Source organism: Amborella trichopoda, chromosome 11, assembly GCF_054954075.1.
Source record: "Amborella trichopoda isolate Santa Cruz 75 chromosome 11, AtrichopodaSantaCruz75HAP2 v2.0, whole genome shotgun sequence".
NCBI lineage: Eukaryota > Viridiplantae > Streptophyta > Magnoliopsida > Amborellales > Amborellaceae > Amborella > Amborella trichopoda.
The window spans coordinates 43,857,095-43,881,204 of record NC_142346.1 but is presented as its reverse complement, the minus strand read 5'-3'; the positions used below and the strand labels follow the sequence as shown (position 1 = coordinate 43,881,204).

Below are 24,110 nucleotides of genomic sequence, written 5' to 3'. Positions count from 1 at the left end.
CTCATAACTTGTGTGGCCCCCAAGGTTGTACTATGCAGTCGTGCATAACAGCCTGGTTGTCACACAGATGGATGATATTATACAGCCTCATGAGGGGTAATGTCACAACAATATGGCCTTGAGGCTGCAAGAACGTGGCCACACCAAGAGACCAAGGCCACACTGTTACAACCACAGTTACACAGAGGGATTTGAGTGCGGTTGCAACCTACCTCCATAAAGTCCCATTGTTGCTGATTTTGATTGTGGTTTGTAGTTAAAGGATTGCAGCCTCAGAAGATGTAATTTTAGACCTTATGTTTCAAATGGGCTTTAACCTCGCACCTAGATTTCAAATTCTTACATCTGATACATCACTTGATACCTTGATGCAACACTTGGCCATCATCATGATAGTCATTCTTACATATGACCATGTGACCATCATATAGGTGGAACACTTGACCAACAGCATGAATCCGTTGAGGAAGGGAACACAGACCAATGCGTCGTAAGATAGAAGCTAATCGAGCATGGCTCAAAAGAGACTGTACACACATTCACCCTGTTGAGCAGAATCCATGATGACCTGAGTGGTCGATTTGAGACCTATCCAACAATCAGGGAGCTATGGCATGTGTTCCAACTCCAGTTCACTGGCACCTCCCTCATCAACTAGGTTGCATGCACTCACACTAGCATTTGAAATGTACAAAATGCCACCAAATGTCTCCAAGATGGAGCATTTGAGAAAAATGGCACAAATGACTGTCGATATAAGTGCAGCTGGCATGTGCTAAATGACGAGAAATAAGCTTTGGTTTTGCCCGGATCGCTTCATCTTGAGAGCAGATAGAGATAATGTTGACGCATGATGAGACCATTAAGACATTTGATCGTTCATCTCATCATCCAACATTGAAGGTTGAGCGTTGTTTTGCTAGTGACAGCGAGCTCACCATGTTTGCCAAGCAAGGCAAGCCCAAAAGCAATACTTGGTAAACAATCATCTCAAGATGGAGGAAACGAAGGTTAAGGGCACAAAGGGTAAAAACGTTATAAGAAAGGAGAAGCAAGCGCAATGCTCTTTGGACAAGTCAGCCTCGACCTACTACAACTACTAGAAAATGAGCCACTTCGATTGTGAGTGCACTTAGCCGAAAAATGAACAAACTGTTCACTCCATTGAGTTTGCTAATATGTGCACAAAGGTGCTAGTTCCTCATCTGCTATCTAACAGTTGGATTATTAATTCAATAGCAGTGGAACACATAGTCAGGGATGCACACAAAATTGTGGAGCTTCATTGAGTTCCAATGAGAGGCGTGAATGTTTTCATGGTAAACAATGCCGCCAAGGACGAGGTGGACATGACGACCTATCATTTACAATTTTGATCTAGTCAGACCACGTTTCTCTGAGATGTTCTCAACACTCCTGAGATGATAGGAGAATCCTTTCAGTCCCTAGACTATCACAAGAAACGCATTTGATTTCTTTTTTATGCCTCCTTAGGATCCTTCCATATTTAGGTATGGACTGAGCTTTTATAATTTGTTATATTTTAATCAGTACAATTGTAAGGGGCCGTCACTTGGTGTGATGATAAAAGGCTCGGGTGGTTCGAGTCCAAAGAGCGGCCACCAAAGGTTAGGACCGTTTCCAGCTCACCCTCTCAAGACCCTGCATAGGCGGGACAAGCACCAGGTTACGACACTTTTTAATAAGTACAATTGTAGAAGGAATGGCAAACTCTTTTTGGCACTTGGGCACATTCATACCAAGGAATGCAAAAATAAAACAAAAACAAGATAAAAATAACAAACTTAGGAATTAGGACAAGTTATGCACAGCCTCGCAAGACAGAGACATTTGATCATTGGCAAAGAATGGTAAAGTTGAGCGTTTCTTTATATTACTACCAGTAAGTACATGGAAAGAAGTAGTTCAAAACTAAGAAACCCTCCAATTCTCCAAGAAAAATCGAAGTATGTTCCCCCGCAGGCATTATACTTCCTCTACTATTCAAGGTTTCTACCATTGTCGCTTTGTTTAGATCTTGGAGTTGAAACAAGCATTTTGTTTCATTATTTCTGATCTTTTTTCTAAGTTTATTAAACTGAAAATCGAGGCATCCACACTTCAAAATATGGTGCACCTGATAAATTAGTAAAAAGGCATTACTGACCAAAATACCTTGAAACTTCCAATGGTATTTTGGTTATTTTTAATTACTGCAACTAGTTTTTTATATTTTTATCAAGTGTGCCCTATTTTGAAGTGTAAGCACCCTAAACTTCAGCTCAATTGGATTTCTAAAAAATATTAAAATTCAAAAAATGTATGCAATCAATCATTTGATCAAGATCGAACGGTTGAGATCACCAGCGATCCACGTTAGGGAAATTGCTACAGAATTTTGTGTTTATTCCATATGCATGGGAGCCTGCATGCATGTCTACACTCTACATGCTCGTGAGGTATGTGTGTATGCATATGTGTGTGCACATAAGAATGTATTGCTCAAAGATTGTTGTAAGAGGAACCCACCATTTCTCTCCAAAGACTCAGAAAGTTGAAGATTCGTTTCTTTTATGTCTAGAGCTACCGAATCCTCCTCCATTCTCCTAGCAGAATTCGCATTTGTCTAGTGTTCCCTGTACTTCTTCCAAACAAAGGGATGAGTTGCTAAGCTGATGAAACACATACATATCCATCACCTATAAAGAAAAAGTCCTTTCTCGTGATAGGCAACACAATCGAAGACCTGAGAAACATGGTTATACCATTAAATAAAAAAATAAGCATGCTTCTCATCATATTTAGCATTTGTAATTTACTATAGCATGTGCATCCTTTAATAATAGCCCATTCTACAATTTACAAACCAAATGTTGATGAAACTTAACATGAACAATTGAAAGATACATATTTTACAAACACATAAAGAAATACAATACATATAGATAATTGCAAAGCTGAACCAATCATACATGCATAGAGACAAGAGCTCATTCCTCATCAGTCGAAAGCCCTAGTATGGTCTTAAGACTGTTAAGGATATTGAACAACAGATTTACAAAACAAAATCCCAAGCGTACTTTACATCAATGATATTGTAATTAATATGCAAAAGGTAAACTTAGAAAATGATTGTGCTGAGTGCAGCATTATTATATTTGGTATATTGCAGAGAAATAGCTGTCAAAAGAAAACTAGAAGTCAAGACAGGCCTACTTTGAGAGCAGATTTGCAGACACCAGCCGTAGTCTCCAGCAACCTTATATATCTCATAGAGTTTGAAAATTTTCAGCAGCTTAGCTCTTGTCATTGCTTTTTACTTTAATGAAACTCAAGGAACTCTAAGTAAATGAATTATAGATTCTAAGTTTGGAAGATTAGAGAGGATTACTTGACCAAATTCTAGTTTAAAGGCCGGGGGTAAAGCAGAAAACTTATAAATTTACAATTTCCCCCAAGGAAGTTTGAAAATACCTATGGTTTCCCATGAATGCAGTTTAGTTTTGAATATGAGAGCAAATAATATCTATCCTTAACTAATATCAACAGCTATTGCATATATATATCATGGCTAGTTCATAGAAGAATTAGCAATACCAATAGCTATTGCATATAAACTATGGCTAGTTCATAATTTCGGAACAAGAAGAAATGCTCCTTTTTTCAACCTACCTAGGGATAGTTTGAAAATCATATTGTTCTTTTCAATTCCAAATGCCTGAGGAATGGCCAAAGAGCATACTCTCAAAAGTGTACTCTCACACCCGATCTTCACATCCATTGAAGTCTTCCATTGACCAAGGAGTACAGAGCTAAGTGTTGAAAGACCCAAAAAGACTAAATAATGGCAAAAATGAGCACAAGATAACCAGGCATAAGTATACTGAACATCAGGTAGTTGATTACCTCCTCCGTTTTCACACCCTGAAATGTTAAAGAGAGTGACAGTGTCTTCATACAAATGCCAATATTTCTTTTCTCCCATGGCATCCTCCTTTATACAGGCTCCTTTGTCATTAGATAATGACACCATTGGAATTTTAGTAAGGGCAAGGGGTACTTTTGTTATTTAATATGCACGTGATTTAAACTTTCTTTGATGGTAGTTCCGCAGCAGGAAATATTGAAAATGAATGGCCCAAAGAACGTGTTACAAGATATATTATTTTTAGGACTTGAAATCTCTTTTTTTCATAACCATACATCTCAGGTCAAGATGATCAATGGGAGGGTTTTCTAGTATCAGAACAACATTTTACGGTGGCTTTTACGGGGCGCATATGTGTGTCTAATAGTTATCAAATGCAGAGAGAGAGAGAGAGAGAGATTTATGCTTCCAAAATTTCTGAAAAAATTTGGAGTTTGCTCTTGAATCTTGGTGGATTGTTTGATATTGTTTTTGAGTTTCATTTTGAAGGTTCTATGGTGAAGATTAGACAAGTATTTGAGATCCAAGGCCTCAGAGATTAAATCCTAGAAATTGAAATCTCTTTCAAATTGGAGTTTTGTGTCCAAACATCGGATCATTATTTTTGGTGCATTTCATTTCTTCCTAATTTTTTTGGACTTTTTCATCAAGTAACAAAGATCTAACTTGGATATATTCGAGACACGGCAATCTGAACGATAGAAATAGTGCTTTTTGCATGCTATGTGAGAAAGAATTTTTCTGACAACTAGAAACATAACCTAAACTACTATTCCTTTTAGGTAAAAACCTATTGTTAGCTTTTTCGTATAATTATATAAAGTATAAGACAGACATTTTACTTTTGACACAAGGAGGTCACACTTATTCCTAGCCATCAAATGTGAAATACAATGGGTAAGGGTGTGCCATAGATTACGCACAAAGCTCAATAAAAAATTTCTCAAACTTTGTACATTGTTCTTAATGTGCAAATTTCAAGTCTAATGGATAGAGATGATTGTGAACTTCTTGTACCAAAAATAGATCGTCTCATAGTATACATTCCCATTTATATATTGGGAATGCTTTCATGCAACAATTTTATAGTAATACAATTAAAGGTACCTTAAAAAACTATGATAATATCATTTGTCTGACACCAATTTAAAGATACACTCTTGTCATTCTGATTAACAATCTCAAAAAAACGAAATTTGAATATATTGTAAATGTTCATATGCGGATCTTGTCATTGCCAATTTGCAAAATTGTAGATAGCAACCTCTTGCCCCTTCACAATCCACAATTAATTGTTCTTCCACACAAACTCTCAAACGAAGTTCCGTACCTCATGGATTGGCTCTGCGACTCTATATCTATGTTGTTCTTTTGAATATATCATATCTTAGGAGTTAGATCAAAGAGGGTAATCTTCTTTATCACTCCAATGACACAGTCTCATCACTATTCCAAGTTTGCTGCTTCAAGTGGTTCTTATTTATCTTAATGTTTTATGATTAGGTACGCATCTCATCATCATCACAAGCAAATTAATTAGCTTGAGATGAGATTGGCTATTGGTTGTAAGGCAAGATATCACATCCCTAGACTTCATAGAATCCAATAGACTGCAATAACAACAGCAAGAAAAATGAGAAAAAGACTAATTTTATGTAATTGTAATCATTACAATTTTCATGAGAACTATTATGCGCAAAACAATTGCATGAAACAACACCATAGCTCTTTTCGTCGTGGTAAGAATTTCAAAGGCCCAAACCTATCCTTGCAAGCATTGAGATATTTAATTATCTAAGACAAAAATGGTATCCTCATTTACCAGAATCGTCCACCCTAGGTATCACTACAAATCCGAACTCCTGGAAGTTAAGAATCACGATTCCACAATTTCTTAATCTTGTTTAGAAGTCTTTGAAATCTAGATTCTACTTCTCCAAATTTTACGATTCATATGTGCACATGAACTTGATTCAACCAATACGCAACCTCGTTTCCCATTTTTAGGAATAACAATCAAAGATATCTGGAATCTAGATCCACAGCCAAAATTTAGTGAGTGCTAGGAATTCAAAAAAAATATTTGGCAGTTTTTGTTATTTAAACTAATGATTAATATACTACAGGTATCTAAAACAATATGGGTGTCAATAAACTCTAATTTACACCATTCCTAAATTTCAAGAATTTTTAATAAATGTCTTATTTTTAAAAAAAAAATACACTATTATTTTATGGGATCGGTATGTATAGAGTTGAGGCTCTAAACAATCAAAGTAAGGTGCACCTTCAAATAGTGTAGAGAAAAATGGTTTCAATACTGGAAATCTTTGTGATAGCCTTAAAATATATTTTCATATTTAATTATAAAATTTAAAGCTTCAAAAATAGTGTGAGCAGATCCATGAAAACTTGATAATCTTGAAAATTGACAGTCCAAAAATGCATTACAAGATTCACTATTTCCAAAACTTGAAATCCATTTTTTTCTCATGTCTATGCATCTTGATGTCGAGATGATCAATTAGAGGATATTTGGGCATCCAAAAACCCTCTTCTAGTGAAATTTTTTAGGTGGGCTCTAATTTGATAGTTTAGAGCCTCGGCTCTATATAAACTTTTTCCTTATTTTATTAATAAACAAAGTAATTTTATTTTCTTTGTTCTCCAAGGATGTAAAAACTCAACGGAAGTATTAATTAAGGGTACTTGACCTTGTTTCTAATACTTGTGGAGAACTGTGATAAAAGGCACGCCATGGGTAAGTGTATATATTAATAACATCGACCCAATGTTAGGGAGCATTGTCAAAGATACCAATTCCAATAATAGGGGGCCATGGGTAAGTGTACCTAATATATACAGTCCAATACTAAGAAATTATTGCTTATAGATAATCTAAAACGTTAAATCTTTTGCCATTTGGAACTCTTCTTGATAATTTCCATATGAGTTCAAAGTGGTTTGCTTCACAATTCTCGTAACTTAGGAATCTCGATTCCAAGTTGATGGGACCGTAATTCCAACAAGGTAGGAATCTCAATTCCTATCGGAATCGAGAGTGATTCCCAAATAATAGAAACCCCACTTCATGTGATATGCATTGCACAGAAGGTGATTCTGATTATAGGAATCATCTGCCCACGCATGATTCCATGATTTTGATTCCTAAAACGATTTAAAATCATACGCGTTTTCAACATCTATAATCCCCACAACATGAGTTAATCCTATCTCCATATGGCATTCAAAACCTTGAAGATCTTCGGAAATCCCCATAGAATCTCCATGACACAGGAGACGCCTTTAACATCATTCGAAGTCTAACTATGCAGAAAGCTACAGCATAAAGACACACTCCGATTAATAATAGGCAACCTTCAAACCTAAGGAGCCTATAAAGCATCTAAACAACATTTCAATCATGAGTCAACAGAATCCGAAGTGCTCACCCCCATAACAAAAATAGATCTTGCATGCTTCAAAATAAGAAGTGGTCCTCAAGTGGAGAGATGAGCCCATTTCAGGCAAGGTCTCTAGTGCGGCACTCTAATGATGAAGAGAGCAAAGGACGTGCACAACCAGCTTAACTACACAAAACCATGGTTGGGCTGACCCTCTAGGTTTCCTTGGAAGCTTCCATTCAAAATATAGCACCAACAATCATGGTGGAGGTGAGAACCAAATCAATATAGGTTGTATCCCAAGTTGAAAGGCCCTAAATAAGTGAGTGAAGCTCAAGTGCCGAAGTCAAAGAGAAGGAACTGAAACGGTTCTCTATTCCACCTTCCCACTTTGACTTCCTAAGAAGTCAGGCAAAGTGAGAACCGGAACTTCCCTGAAAACGTATAACCCCGCTATTTCAAACTCTCAGCCTCTAAAGGTATGTATGAGCATTTTGTGCAGGTCGCAAGAAGCCATAAAGATCATACTTTGAACTTGGCCTTGTTCATGGTACTTCTTCCTTCGTCACTCGCTCATGGGCCGCTCAATTAGCTTGAGCATGCATTGAATTAGGGGCGTCTACCAGTAGAAGGCTACTCGTGAGTCATGTTGTCGCCACCCGTCCTGACCATGAATCACCTAATCCAGTCCCAACATTGATGGCCCTATTGAAGCGGACCTAAGAGCATGCATTTACCAAGGTTGATTTGTCCTGTGGGATCTATATCTTCGAAACCCGTATCATTTTAACCATGAGCTCCAGGCCTCTGGCTTTCACATCTTCCATGATGCCATTGAGTGCCATTGCCAAAAACGCTACCACGACTTAATTTATTATCTCAACTGTCTATATTCATGCTAGCTTCTCTAAATTGTAACGGTTTCTTCCCGTCCATAAATGCCAAATTACAACCATAAGGGCAGACCCCATTTTTCAACCCCATGATTCGTACCTGCAAGGAAAGAAAAAAGTTATTAGGCATTGCCTATGATATAGTAAATACGATAATAACTATACGATAATAATAACTGGTCCAATTCTTTTGGCTAAATTAAATTGTATAAAATATGGTACACTAATTCCACCTCTCCTTACAAGAGGAACATGTGGGTTCCTCGTAATCCATCGCCCTCCACTAGTGGTTTTCAACTGTCAAGTTTTCATACTTACAAGCCAACTTGTAGAATCTATAACTTTTAAAAGAGGTGCCCTTGTACCCAATTAAAACAACATGAGAATTTAAAAATAAATTATTGCATAAGATACAAATTGGGCAAATCACCGAAGTCCTGCACCATTCCTTTAATCTGCACTAGCTCGTTCCCCTTATTCCATGCATTTCTCACTTGTCAAAGCAAACAACTCCACCAACCCATCCATTTTCCCTTCCTTGTGATTACTCCTTACACTTGTTTAAACAAAAAATCAATCTCAATCCATGATGCCCTCAAAATGTTTGGACATTTGTAAGGTATGTGTGCTTAAGAGCTAATTAAATAGTTCATAAGTAGGAGGCAAACATAGATGCTAGACTATGATATTGCACTTCATTCCAGCCATTTAGAAAGCTATGGGGTTCCATAGTTCATAACTTCATATGAGTCTTCAAAACTGGCTGGAGCCTTAATAAGGATTGTTATGAGCACACGGCTTACATGTTTGATACTTTTGTGTGACATTATCCCATTGTTAATTTGGCTTCAGTTTCTGTTCCTTTGAGGCTTTGATCTTCAGCCAGCCAGTAATAATATCTCACCTCATGCCCAGAAGTATGTCAACTAAGTCAACCACTTGTGTACCCCTTCCGCCGACAACAACAATTTCTCCATCTTCAAGCACAGTATAAGGGCTGTTTAACAGTAGATTCTTTCTTTTTTTTCCCATGTGGTTCAGGGGTAGGATTCAAACTAGGAATGTGGTGTTGCAATCCCCAACAAGCAACACCTCAACCATTCCACCCCAGCCTATATTCTTTGTTTAGAAGCTGTTTCTTTATGAATGATCTGCTTCATTATTCATGTCCTTCACATTTATTGAATTCAATTTCAATATCATTTCTCGTTGCACGTGAAACATAGTGCAAGGAACATCCACAGTCATCTACTTTTTCAAATGGCCACCGACAAGTAGCTTTCAAGAGAGGATGTTTCACATGATTCAAAGCTTCACAAAACCATCAATAACGATATTATAATTGTTTTTGGCTCTTATTGACATTGAGGGAGGTCTCATGCTCCATGCCTACACTGCCACCTATTTCTTCAAGAGCCCTCTTGTGAAGAAAAAGAGAAACTGTTAATAATTAAAATTAATAAAAAGTAATGTAAAACATTAAAGTATAGAAGTAGACACCATTCTATGCACCAATACGATTTAACTTAGATTCCAACGGAATCTAAAGAAACAAATCCTCACATAACAATGGAGTATGTTACCCTACAGCCAAGATTTATTATTGAAAAAAGCAAGATGTAAATGAACACTAGAAAAAGAGAATAGTACTCAAAAAAGATTCCAGGCGTCTAGAACACAAGAGAACTTAAAAAATAAAATATGAAGGCAGGAAGAACGACAATTTCCAGATAATGAAGCCCCTAAAAAGACCATACTTCTGACCAAATAAGCAAGGGGATGAAGGCCCTCAATTAGCATGCCAGTAGTTGCAGTCAATAGCAACTGGAAGTTGCTTTGCACAGCAAATATGTATCAAGAAAATAAACATTCTAGGCTATTCTAAGTTCCAGCCAAAATTTTGGTTTAACCAAATGGATTTCTACAAGAGCATTTTAAAAAGAGTCTAAATGGCCAAAGATCATCAGACCTCACCAGCTTAAATTAACAAAAACTAAGGGCATTCAGAAATGACTACCCTTCCCAGAACTATGGGCAGATAATCGAAACAGCCAACAAAAGCTGACATGGGTAATAGGCTCAAAAAATATGCTGACATAGGTTATACAAATTCAGGCTATGGTACTTGGAAACCAGATAGACTTCCAGTATGATTCATGGTGGCTACACTAGGAATCTATGCCAACTAATTCCTTATATCAGTAATTTAGTACAGAACAAGCATCAACCACAAATCAACGAATCGTACTTTTGGTGCTTCATAAAAGAGTATACAAGGCATGCTTTCCACCAAACAACAGAGCATAGAAAGTGAGAGAGCGAGAAAACCAAAAAGACAGCAGGTGAGCAAAAGGGGGAAAGTAATGGGAAAGGCATTTCCAATTGAGAGTTACAAGGATCGTCCAACTACCAAGGCATAGCAAAGCAGTCTCTCAAAGGACGATTGTTGCGAAGTTCTAACCTGAAACCAAACTTAGCAAACTAATTCCTTCCAATCAAAGGACAAACAGGGAAAGAGAGGTAAGATGGGGAAACTAGTGGGAAAATCATCCCAAATAATAATAACAAGAAAATACCAAGGAAAACCTCAATTCAAAGCATGATGTTTCAGATGATTTCAATGAATGGATCAGTTCAAGCAACCATTCACCATTGAAAAGATTTACGCATGGATATAAGTTTAATAACAAAGCACAGAGCAAAGACAATCAATCACAGGTAACATGTCGACCTTCTTTCGGCTAATTGGTATGGAAACATATAGTCCTACATTAAGCTCTACATGCTTGGAAACTTAACAGAGTGAATAAGATTTATCTGTACGAAAGAAGCATGATACAGATTCACCAAATAAAAAATAAAAATCAAAAAATCAAAAAAGGATAAGCACAAGAAGACAACTAAATTAAAAAACATGCCATAAATAAAATTTTGACGAAACCCTAACATCAACTTATCCCAAAAAAAAAAAAGGAAAATCTCATCATAAACTAGCTGTAATGTCCGTCTTACTTGATTCTTATTAACGCAAAACAAACCTAAAAAGAGCATAACAATTCAAAAACGAACCCAAAGATGAAAGACAAATCCCCATAATAAAAGAGAAAGGAACAAAAACTCAGGCACTAAATCAAATGGATCTAAAAAGGAAAAGGAGAAAAAACTCACCTCGTGATGAAAGAGAAACCAGCCAACTACCGCGCAGACAATAGAGAGAGAAAGAATCCGTCTCAAATGCAGAGAGAAACCCTCCTTCCAAGAAGATTATGACCAAGAAAACTTAGAATAAAACGAGAGAGAGAGAGGAAAATAGTTTCGGAATTTGAAACGCTGGGCTCTTCGCACCCCGTTTATATAAACAAGAGTAATCCGGATCCGAGCTTCGAGAATGTGGGCACAAATAGGGTTTTGAAAATCTTCATGAAAAGGCTATCGTAGTCTTTTATGTCTCGACTTGAGTCATAATTATCTTTGTTTAATGGGAAATTTCCTCAAAGAGGTCGTTGTGTGAGGCTGCAACTTAAATAATCAAACTAAGGTGCACATCTAAATTTTATCTTAAATTTTTATGATGATATGAGAATTTATTTTTATCTTTAATTATAAAATTTAAAATTTTAAAATGTATTTCAAAATAAGTAAATCTATAAACACATGAAAATTTGAAAATGAAAGGTCCAAATAATGTGGTGCAAGATGCACTGTTCTTGAGATTCGAATTTTTTTTCCCCATATATCTCAATATCGAGATGATCAATTAGAGGGTTTTTCAACATCAAAACACCATTTTCGATGGATTTTTTAGGTTCGCCCTAATTCTATAGTTTAAAGTTGTAACTTTATATAAACTTTTCTCATACGCTCCTAAAAAAATTTCAATACTAAAATTGCATCTTATAGTAAAGTTTGGAGTTGTTGTCTTACTTTGATTGTTTAAAGTTTAAAGTTGTACCTTCAGGCAAACCACACCCTAAAAAAACAAAGAGATATTTTCTAAAAGGGAAAAGTTATATAAGGTTACAACCTTAAAATGTAGAATTAGGGTGAAACTCAAAAATCCATTAAAAACATTATTTTGATGTTCAAAAACCTTCTAATAAATCTTTGTACAATCCATTCGAGACCGATCTCAGACAAGATCGGCAGCAAAATTTTGTACTTCACTACTTAATCGCAATCCGGTAGATTAGGGTCCAATCAAAATATGATCCAAAGGTTATCCGATCTCACATTAGAGATCCAACCCTTTTTAGATCATCGGCTAGGTTGGCTTGTAAATAGCTTTAAAGTAAGAAAAATATAACAAAAGGTTCCAGAAAATGAAATGAGATCTAATAAAATGATAAAATCGAAATAAAATTCAAAATAAAACAAAAGGAAAAGAACTTACGAACTGGGTAAGGCTTTGCGGCCGACACCCACAGTAGAGGCCCTGATCAGAACTTAATTAATTGAATGAATTTTTTTTAAAGAAATGAATAATTGAATATGATATTTAAATGGACTAGCTTGATGATGAGTCTAGAGCCTCAAAAGCTTAATACTTTAGGTAGTGAAAAAGAGGAGGTTATTTATCTTTGTGATTGTTGGCTGTGGTTGCTGAAAACTAAGGTTGCTCGGGGTTAGGGTTTGGATGGAGAGAGGAAATTAGGGTTTGTAAGGAATATGCAGTGCTCTCCCCTTGGGAGGTCAAAAAACAAAGATTTTATAGGCAAAGGTGCCCTAGAAATGCGTGAAGCTATTACTTACACCAATCAGAAATTGACAGTTGTTTGCGCCACACAATGCAGATTGCATGTACGATGCACCCCAAGTTCAAGTGCGATGGGTAACCGACCCAGTTGTCTTAGATTTCTTTGGGAGTGTGATTGTGATGATAGAATTTTTTGGGCATTCTACGCTGGACTATGGTATCGGAATGACTATGGTTTAGTGTGTCCTATGGTCTACTAGGCTAACGTGGTTCTTATGGTTTAAAAGGCTTGTCTAAGGCTCATTTTTTATACTTTGAGATTCAAAATTCCAAAAAGAATCTCAATTCCAAAAATAGGGTCTCTACATGATCATCTCGACATCGAGATGTATGGATATGTGAAAACAAAAAAAAACGATTTTAAATCTAAAAAATAATGCATTTTGCAACACATTATCTAGACCGTCCATTTTCAATATTTTCATGTGTTTATAGATCTACTTGATTTGAACTCTTTTTAGAGTTTTAAATTTTATAATTAGATATGAAAATAGAATCATAGGCCATCATAAAAAATTTGGACACCAAAATTACATCTTATGATAAAATTTAGAGATGAACTTTACTTTGATTGTATAAAGTTAAAACCGTATACAAACCACACCCTATTTTTAAGGGACATATATATATATATATATATATATATATATATATATATATATATATATATATATATATATATATATATATATATATATATATATATATATATATATATAGTGTGTGTGTGTGGTTTTATGTCTACATATGTTTAGGGCGGGGTCTAGGTTGGGTCAACTTGAACCCAGACCTAACCCACCCTGTCCAAAACTTGGATCCGGACCTGGATTGGGTCAACCAGCCGTATCGTCGAGTCAACCCGATTCCCAACCCTAGGCAAACCAAACCACATTATTAAATGAAAACAAAAAAATAAAAAACAATTAAACATTGGCTGTTGAAAAAAAATGCAAATATACGAGAAAATATACTACAACATAAAAAAAATCGAGATGAAAAATAAATAAAACAACTTTCAAATACGATTTTAATTTAAACTAATATAAATACAAATCAGATAAAAAATTTTGAGCCCAAGATGAAAAAAAAAAAAAAAGCTCAAAATTTCAGATTTAGCATAGATCAAAAAAATGATTTAGACCCCACTGAGCAAACCACCCATTTATTCCCTCAAATAAAAGTGCTATTTGGATAGGAGGTCAAGACAAAGCTTCTAAACCCTAACGGATTTCCAGTGCTCTTCTTTTAACAGTTTTGGGGTATAATTAGAGGACCTCGTGCTGATATTTGGGGATTTTCATGGAAGGGTGATGGCTAATACAGCATGAATGCATTGCAGCAGTTTTGGGTACCTTCAATGGTCTTGCATTTGATTGTGGTTTTTCTGAACACATGACCCTTGATTTGCCAAGTTTATTCAAGAGAATCCATACTAGAGCCCAATACACTAAAGCACAATGTCTATTAATATCACCTGCTTTATATTAGAAACACCAGTCCTTTTTAGGGGAGTTTGGATATAGTAGCCTATACCAATTAATTGTGAAAATGCTATGATGATGATGGATATAGTAGCACAAAAAAAAAATTCTTGAGCCACATTTTTATGCTAATATGGAAAGCAAAACTAGATTAGTTTAAACAAAAGTTGTTTAAGTTAAGGTGGTGGGTTGCCGCAACATGATATCCTTAGTAACATTTCTTTCACGAGTAGAGGACTTCATCCCTATTGAACTACACATAAAATTATTGACCTAGCTTGTCTTTAATACATAGTGAACCGAAACTCGTTTAGCTTCAACATATTTGTTCAATTATTGACTTAGCTAGTTGAATTATTGACTTACCTAGTCTGAAAAAATAATACATCTAGCACATTATCTAGACCATCTATTTCTTATGATTTTCAAGTATTTATCAATCAGCTAGATTTTCAAATCTATTTTCACCCTTAATTATTTAATTTAAAGCTAAAAAAGGGTTTTTGGCACTAGAACTTCATCTTCAAACAAGGCTTGGAGGTACTCTTACTTTTGATTATTTGAAGTTTACACCCCATACAAACCACACGCTTAGCATTATATTTCGAAACCTTTGTAAGTTTGATTAGGCTTTTAAAGTAGGATTGTATATTATGGGAACATTTATCTTTGATATAAAAAGGTCACAATTATTTATAGTTATTAAATGTCAAATTGGACGGCTTAAGGTATGTTACAAATTAAGAGATTTTTTTTTTAAAACTTTGAATCTATCCAATAATACTCTTATTTATTTGAAATATGTCAGACAAAAGTAGTTGTGACCTCTTTGTATCAGAAGTAAATGCCTCTTTGCATAGTTTTCCTTTCAGAGTATACAAACAACATCCTACAATTGATCTTGAAGTACCACATCAATCTTTCAAAAGAACTTCAAACTAATTCGCGAAGAAAGAGACCGCAACCAACGATCTTTTGAGGGTAAAGAATTGGATGCCAATCGCATAAAGTCACATATATTAGCAATGTCAGCTTCATGGGCACTTGCAAGGAGAAAATCTGCAAGTGTAACCAAGGAGGAGACAATGTTTAACACCATAATAGCTGTGAGACTGCATTACAGAAAGCCTAGAAGAGGAAGGACATGGCAATTACTGTAGGAAGGATTGGGGTACTCGATTTTGATGGGAGCTTGAGAGGTAATATGGGTATTGTTGGTGTTGGGGGTTTAGGGTTTACTGTAGGAAGGATCAGGGAAACTCAAGGAGTTGAGAGTTCACTTATTCTAACGTCCATTTCGAAGTAACATGTTCGTCGATCCTTTTTCTTTACAAGTTACTTGAATTGAACCGTGGTTTTGAGTTCAAGAGATCTTCCACTTAAATTTTTTTAGGAATATTAAACGATGAAGATCAAATAAAAAATGACTGAACTTCAACTGTGGATCAGAGTTCACAAGCTCTCTGTTCTAAAGAACTATTTCTATCCACCTGTGATCCATCGATCACCCTGTATAAAACTCTCTATGGAATATAGAGACAGTCTCTCTAATGGAATCTGACTAGACCATGGTACCCTCCCAGAGAGATTTGCCCCGGGGCCCGAATTCCCATATTCGCCATAATAGAGCGTCGAGAGCGCAAAGTCCCCACTCCAAGGCAACCACCCTTCAGGTGTTATCAGAACATCCATGTAACACCTCACGAAAATTGTTCGAGAATACTGCTTCCATGGCCGGCCTAAGTAAGTCTTATGGGCCTTTGGTTTTTTATAGTAATAGCCCATGTATTCTTGGGTTCCATTTACCAGACAATTCTCAAACACAAAGCCTGTGATTTGTGCGGGGTCAGTGCGACCCTGGGCAGTTACTGCGTTTGTCTCACCCGATTCAGGCTTGAGCTGGCGAGGCCGGACTAGTATAATGCAGTCCTGGAAGAAAGTGGCTGAATTGCCAAAGATAAAATCGACGTTGCCCTCGATGCGACAAGATTTGTAGAACTGGCGCATGGAGTGAGCATAGAGAGTATCTTGGTTACCCAGGAATTCACAATTTAAGAAGATGGAGAGATCACTGTCAGAGCGCAGGGCCACAGCTTGATGACTATTTGGCCCAGCTGTGTTCTCAAATGTTATGTCCCTCGCCATGAAACCATCACCATTGATCCCTAGAAAAATGAGACAAGGACTCAGAAGAGGTTCACTTTCAGAAAGACAATAGAGAAATAAGGAATAAGCTTGATGAACTCCAGAGGTTGAAAACAAAGCATACATGGGTTAAGAACTCGGGCAAAAAGACTTGCGTCACTCAGGCTTGGAGTTTATCCCTAAACAAGACAAGTCATGGATTTTTTTTTTTGTAAAATTTTCAAAATCAAGATTCATTTACTTGCCTCTCAGGACTTAGACTTTGCCGGAGCCGAGTTACTCGAGTAAGAAAATTCACAAAAAGGGAAGAGGACTTGAGTAGTGTAAGAGGCAAAAAAAAAAAAAAAAGGGCTTATAAAAAAATATACATATTTTGATGAAAATAAAAAGAAAAACATTAAAAAGGCAACCTATCCAAAAAGGATTGAAATAAATAAATAATGGAATTTAGAAAAAAATTGATTTATCGCCAGAAACAATTTAGAATGATCCAAAAAAAGGGAAAATACAAATATACAGCTTATGATAAGAAAATTCACAAATCATAATCAAAACATCAAAATTATATATGAAATATGTCTATGTTGGTTTAGTAAAAAAATCATACAATTATGATTTTAATATTTTTTTTTATGAAACCGAATTTGTTCCTTGGAACTCGACTCGGTGCTGATTCAGAGACGACTTGGACGAATTTCAAAACCATGTTCAAAATACAATTTTTCATGTGAACAATGAGAAGAATGTAAGCAGTGAAACAGACAAAGCCAGACATGAATGACAGATGTTCCACACCCAACAAATTAACTGCGAAAATAGCAAGAACTTGGTCAAACTACATAAAAGGTCAAGGAAATAGTTTATATAAGGGTGGTGAGGCCCTAAACAAAAGAGGTTCTTCAGATGCTAAAAAATCATCAAATCGATCATCTCGACTTCAAGATGTATGGAATTGAGAAAAAATGAATTTCAAGTTTTTGGAAAGGGTGCAGTTTCTATAGGGCAAAGGCTCTAAACAATCAAAGTAAAGCGCACCTTTAAATGGTGTTAAAAGATGTTGTTTCAATACTGAAAATCTTGGTGATGGCTTGAAAATTTATTTTTATCTCTAATTATAGAATTCAAAACTTCAAAAGTAGTGTAGATCGGGTAGATCTAGGAAAACTTGAAAATTGAAGGTTTGAAAATGCAGATACACTATTTTTAAGACTTGAAATCTATTTTGTCTCATATCCATACATCTTGAAGTGGTGCTGATCAATTTGATTTGAGGTCGAGATGATCAATTTGGGGATTTTTGGGGCTTCAAAGCAACCTCTTGTAGTGGATTTTTGAGGTGCGGCCTTTGTTTAGAGCCTCGCCCCTGCATAAATTGTTCCCTATTGAAAATAGTGCATTTGTAATGTCTTTTTTTGGACCATCAGTTTTCAAGATTTTCAAGTATTCATAGATATGCCCGATGAAAACAGATTATTTTTTAAGCTGAAAATTTTATAATTAGAGATGAAAACAAAGTTTTAGGCCATCACAAAGATTTAAACTATTGAAACAATACCTTTCAACAGTATCTGAAGGTGCGCCTTATTTTGACTGTTTAGGGCTCAACCTTATACAAACTACACCCAAAGATCAATGGTTCTAATTAAATTAATGCACTTATTTGATTTCCAAAAAGAATTTTACTTAGGTTACTTTCTCAACTATTTTATCAGAAAATGTCCAAGACTTCTTGTTCCATATTTGAAATCCAAATCATTTTGATAGTTTGGTCGCTCATATTTGAGCCAAATGTCAAAAAATGCCCATCATGATCTCCGGATTCTAAACGCAAAACACTTATTCATTAAAAAAACATAAAAACATGTTTTGGGGGTGGAACGGAGAACAATTCGAGTAACTATATTTTACAAAAGAACTCAAATCTTTTCTATCATGTAACTCGAGTATTCTAAATTACCAAAATACCCCACTTGGCATAATCAAAGCCAAGCACAAAGAATAAAATACATATATTACTATGCAACCAACCGTTAGCATGAAATCACTGCCCTATACCAAATTCTCCCAAGATTTTCGCAAAGTCATAAAATTCAACCACAAAAGGATCATATCACAACCACTCTGCTCCAACCTATTACCTGCTCTTATTACTATGAAGTGAAAACTAATATCATAATACTAATAAATTATTATTTCAACTAAGTTATTAACAAGAAAAAGGATAGGATCCACTTACCCACAGTTGCAGTGTTGTAGGTTGAAACTCCTGGTTGTTGAGCATTCATAGACCCTGTAATTACAGTCTTCCCTATCCCATCCCCAACAAATACCAAATTCCTCTTGCTCACCCCAACTCTCACTACCTCCCCATACACACCTTCCTTTATATAAATGACATACTTGCCCTTCCCATAATCAGGCGCTCCATCAACTGCATCCTGTACACGTGTCAAACATCCAGAGGCCCCATCCTTGCAAACAGTTGCATCCACCTTCATCCCCTCCAAAACCACCTTCTCATCCCAAAAACCACCATCCCCATCTCTCAAACCACCTTTCTTGCCACCCCCAAAACCACCTTTTTTCCCATGAAAGGCACTGTTACCACCACCAAAACTACCCCAAGATCCATCCCTCTCTGTCTTGGGTGGTTTCCAAGTGGTGGTATCAGCCCCATAAAAATCCAAGGCATAAACCATGCTCAGTGAATTGCTTGTTAGCTCCATTAGAGAATTCAAATAAGCCATGGTGGAATTCACAAGACTGGTTGTATTGACATATTTCAATGCAGACCAGCAGTCATATTGGTAAAGTAATGATCCACTCAGATAGGCCTTCACATCTTTGATGTGGGTTTTAACTGTTTCCTGGTTTCTGGACGATGAGAGCCTCATAGAGGAGTAGTTCAAGAATTCAAGGCAATTTTTGGCAGCTGAAGACTGGTTTATGTTACCTGAAGAAGAATCCAAGATGGTTTTGGACATGGATTGAGCAGTTTTCAGGGATTCAAGAGAAAGGTCCATTGATGCTAAAACAATGTCAATGGCCAATGGATTTGGAGTGGGAAAGGTGGTTTTCATTAGAGAGGTTACACAGGTTGTTCGGTACTGGGTGGAATTGCAGGCTGATTGAATAAGGGGAGAAACATCATTTGGGTTTTGTTGGGTGCTTCCATTTGGTGGTTTTGGGGGCTTGGGGACCCCAATTTTGGGGTGGGGAAGGTGGTTTATGGGCGGTGGTTTAGAGAGGGTGGCAGGGAGAGGAGAGAGAAAGAGGAGGAGGAGAGAGAGAGTAATGACTGATGCCATTGGAATGCAGATAACGAGGGTTTTGAGAGAGATCAGGGGTTTTTGAAGGCGAGCCTTGGAACTGGTGTCGTCACGCATGGTGGAGAGGAATGGGGCATGTGAGAGAGAGAGAGAGAGAGAGAGAGAGAGAAAGTGATGAGAGAGAAAGTGGTGGGCAGCGATAGCTACGGGCGGGAGTTCACGGGTGCGTGTTAACAGGGAGGGATTAGCCTGAGGAGAAAACGCATGCTTGATTTACTCATTTACCCTAAGCTTTTATCAGAATGACAATATTACTTTCATAAAATCTCACCGATAGCTCTAATTTTCATCTCTACCAAAATCTCTTCTACTTCTCATGTTTAAGCCCCCAATTATATTTTTGTGTTTTTTTTTTGATAAATTTAATTTTTTTTATTTTACAAAATACCAAACCAGTCTTACCTCTGGCGACCCTCTCTACAAACAAAACAAATTTTTATTTTTTAATATTATGAATTATTTTACAATTGCATCAATTTTTTTTTAACTTGAAAAATGATTAATCAAAATTTATACCACTATTATTAATAGATTATTATTATTATTATTTATTTTTTATTAATAAAATTTATCAAAATACTTGTAAAAGATAAATCATTGAACAATTAATATATTGTTGTTGTTGTTATTAAAACTTGCATATAAAGTCACAAAAAAAATAAATAGAAATGAGTCAAATGACTAAAAAATGGGTTTGGCATTCAGTAAAACAAAATACAGAAAATTCTCAAAAGAACAAAAAAACTTATTGGGTGGCTAACCATCTCAAAGTTTCAAACTTTAAAGTACAAGAGATTTTGGAAAATCGATGGTTTAATAGGGATAAAAATTATCAGGAGGGGGTTGTATGTCAATTCCCTAAAATCTCACAAGCAAATGTTTATACAAAACACAAACTTTATAATGCAGAAGCAAGACATACCTTGGAAAACTCTCTAATTGGTTATCTCGATAAAATTAGTGCATCTTGTGACACATTATGCAGTATGTTGATTTACAAGCGTTGAAAAATCTACTTGATCACGACTCTTTTATGACTTTAAATTTTATAATTAAAAATAAAAATAGATTACAATCATCGTAAAGATTTCCCACCACCTAATTTGCATATTCCAACAAGATTTGGACGTGCACCATACTTGGATTGTTAAGGTTGACACCTTATACAAACTACACCCATCAATTTATAGTTTATTAGCTTATTTTATTGACGGGAGGTGCATTATATAAGGTCATGGCTTCGTAAATCCTATCTCAAAACTTGCCCAAAAAAAATGCAGTCTTGATGCCAGAAAACTTTCAAATGGATCGTCACCTCTTCAACAAAAAAAATTGATGCCCATAAAATAATGATTTCTAACCCCTCAAAGTGGTCCATTTTACTCTACGTTTTCTGTACAAGCTTTAAATTACATGAGGACCCAATTGCTATGTGGCCAAGCCTGCATATATAAAAATGCAGGCCTCTTAATAAATCCATTTTTGAGATGGATTTTAAGACTTAATTTTGAAGAACATGCAATCTTTAATATGGAGGTTATTGAATATAAAAAAAATTAAAATCTAAATATAATAATTCTAGTAAGAAAACATTTGGACCATTAGTTTCTATTGTTTTTAGATGAAACACCTACCTGTATTCATCTTTAAAATGGACGCTTTACACTTTTTGAACAGCATATGTAGAAATGTAGTCAAGCACGTGTGAAACAATTTTCCATTACATAATGCAGAAATACATTTGCAAGCCATTACAAGATTTCTTGCACTCTATACAATTTTTCTCGCCATTGAAGTACAACTTTACCAAATTTCATGAGGCTGCAACCTCACCAAAATCTAATTTTGTGTTCGAAATTTTATCTTTGATTTTATCCGTTCATGTTATCTACATGTTGGGAATGAAAGATTTTCTTGTTTACAATTTTCCTAGTTTTTTATTTTTCTCTTAGTCAACATCAATGAGACACTAGTATAACCTAGAGCAGACGTTTTTGGGGCTTTGAACATTTTGCCTTTTTCTCACTGCAAAATGGTACGAAATAAACTTGATTCCACATTTGATTTGCATGGCAATATTTCATGTGAAAATTTTCTTCATATGGCTAGGTGTGGAAATATTTTCATATCAATTAGCTGTCAATTGGTGTGAAAATATGCACTAAGACAAATTGGTGCAAAAATATTTTCTTGTCTAACCGCATGAGAGAATTCTTTCACGTGAAATATTCATAAAAAATATTTTCACACAAAACAAAGTAAAAGAGATTGGAAAAATCCTGAAACTTACTCTTTCATTGATGTTTTTAGGGAATTGAAATGCAGCATTACAATCGTCCATCACTAACCAATCAAGCCCAAGCTCGATTCATTGCTTCTTATTTGATATGTGCCCCCATAAATTCTAAATATGGCATCCCAAGTAGGTTCCTTGTCTAAACCAAACTAAATTTAAATAATTTACAACCAGTTTCCTCTTATTTCGTGGGTGAGTTTAATTTGGATTTACTCTCCTTGAATGCATAAGTGACATACTATTTATACACAGGCACGCTATGCAAGTAATTACTAGTTGTGCATCAACAATCTATATTTATACAAGTTATACATATGGCTATTCCCTCTATCCAAAATTTTATATGTTTTAAAGTGTATATACTCAACCCTTATGTTTATACAATCTTATCAACAATAAATTGTTTTTGTGCACTTTCATATTTGAAAATGTCTTTATGTTTATGTTGAGAGTCATCGCCGATTCTCATACACACCGGATGGGACAGGCTGCCGGGAGCGGCGAAAGCTACCCCAAAAAAAGATCAAACAGTTTGGTCTCAAGGACCAACTTGGAATTGATAAACATTGTGTAAGTTTTTGGGTTTAGGCTAATTTATTAGGATAATGTTTGATTGATATGTTTCCTTGGTTAACCAAGAAATTAATGCTTGTTGGCTGGGATTTATTTGGTTAATTGGTTGGAACAGGTTTTCAAATTTGAAGGTGAATGTTGGAGGCTGAGTGCTTGCTATATTTTATTAGGAGCCAAAGACTTAGATATCGGTAAGATAGGAAGGGGTTAAAAGTAATTTAGGAGGTAGGTAACGTTTTAAGATAGGTAGTGGTTAAAGTAATATAGGGAAAAGTTCATATAAAGCCGAAGTTCTAAACAATCAAATTAGAGCTTACCTAAAAATTTCATTAGAAGATGTTTTTTTGATACTCAAATATCCACAAATTGATCATCTCAACATCAAGATGCATGGACATAAGAAAAAAATAGATTTCAAGTTTGAAAACAGTGTATTTTGTAACACATTTTTGGGCCATCAATTTTCAAAATTTTCAAGTTTTCATAGAAATCTACACTATTTTTTAAGCTTTAAACTTTATAAATAAAGATGGAAATATATTTGAAGGCTATCAAAAAGATTTCCAGTATTGAAACCACATTTCTCAACACTATTTGTAGGTAGGCTCTAATTTGATTGTTTAGAGCCTAGGCTCTATGCAAACCATACCCACACACACATATATATATATATATATATTTGACGGGTCTTTGTAATAGTGTGTTTTCTTTAAATTTGTATGAACGAATATAAGGGTATGTTTGGATGATTTTTTTTTTTTTTTTATGTGGAGTATACTCATCATCATCATCATTAGAGTTTTTTTCCAACTATTTGAGGTCGACTACACGAATCTTGGTTCGTAATTCTACTCTATCAAGGGTTATACCTTGAATGAAGACATACATCCCCATATTTTTCTCACTACTTTCAACAATATCCTTTTAGGCTTATCCCCTTGTGCCTTCCACTTGAACTAACTCGCACCTCCTAATCGATGATGTATTGGGTTTGCACTATATATGGCCAGCCCACCTAAGTCTACTTTCTCTCATCTTATCGCCTATTGAAGCCACACCTAAGTTCTCCCAAATGTATTTATTTAAGATCCATTCTTGTTTTGCCACTCATCCATCTCAATATCGTCATCTTAGCTATACTCATCATATGGGTATGTTGTTCATTGACCCGCTAACATGCGACAAAGTAAAGCTGGTCTCACAACTGCCCTATAGAACTTGTCATTCAACTTCATTGGTATGCGACTATCACATAAAACTTCAATTGTACATCTTCACTTCGTTCATGCAGCTCTAATTATGTGTGTA

The 24,110-nt window shown here is 35.6% G+C and overlaps 2 protein-coding genes across 8 annotated transcripts in view; both read right to left on the bottom strand.

Annotated features, from left to right (window-relative positions):
• Positions 1-13,073, bottom strand: part of LOC18448339 (uncharacterized) — a 32,656-nt gene extending 19,583 nt beyond the window's left edge. For 2 of the 7 annotated variants that reach the window (XM_020676056.2, XM_020676054.2), the window contains exons 1-2: positions 7,381-8,285; positions 2,530-2,746 (exon numbers count right to left, since the gene is read on the bottom strand). Coding sequence is in view for 4 of the 7 variants with exons in the window: in XM_020676054.2 (XP_020531713.1) it covers positions 2,530-2,602 (73 nt within the window). In the remaining 3 variants the exon portion in view is untranslated. Of the gene's footprint in view, positions 1-2,529; positions 2,747-7,380; positions 8,286-11,393 lie in introns of those variants that run through there. The other 5 variants (XM_011630266.3, XM_088850683.1, XM_088850680.1 and 2 more) reach the window with 5 other exon arrangements.
• Positions 13,074-15,287: 2,214 nt separating this feature from the next.
• LOC18448338 (putative pectinesterase/pectinesterase inhibitor 51) lies at positions 15,288-20,160 on the bottom strand. The gene is made up of 2 exons (XM_006858408.4): positions 18,841-20,160; positions 15,288-16,624 (listed from the first exon to the last, which is right to left on the bottom strand). The coding sequence occupies exons 1-2, from the start codon at positions 19,988-19,990 to the stop codon at positions 15,942-15,944; spliced, it is 1,833 nt and encodes a 610-aa protein (XP_006858470.1). The 5' UTR covers positions 19,991-20,160; the 3' UTR covers positions 15,288-15,941.
• Positions 20,161-24,110: the final 3,950 nt, after the last annotated feature.

Excerpts from the sequence above, each read along its gene's own strand:
- LOC18448338 (XM_006858408.4), bottom strand. The coding sequence starts at position 19,990 with ATGCGTGACGACACCAGTTCCAAGGCTCGCCTTCAAAAACCCCTGATC. Across the intron at positions 16,625-18,840 it reads CTACAACACTGCAACTGTGG|GGATCAATGGTGATGGTTTC; the intron begins GTAAGTGGATCC and ends TCATTTTTCTAG.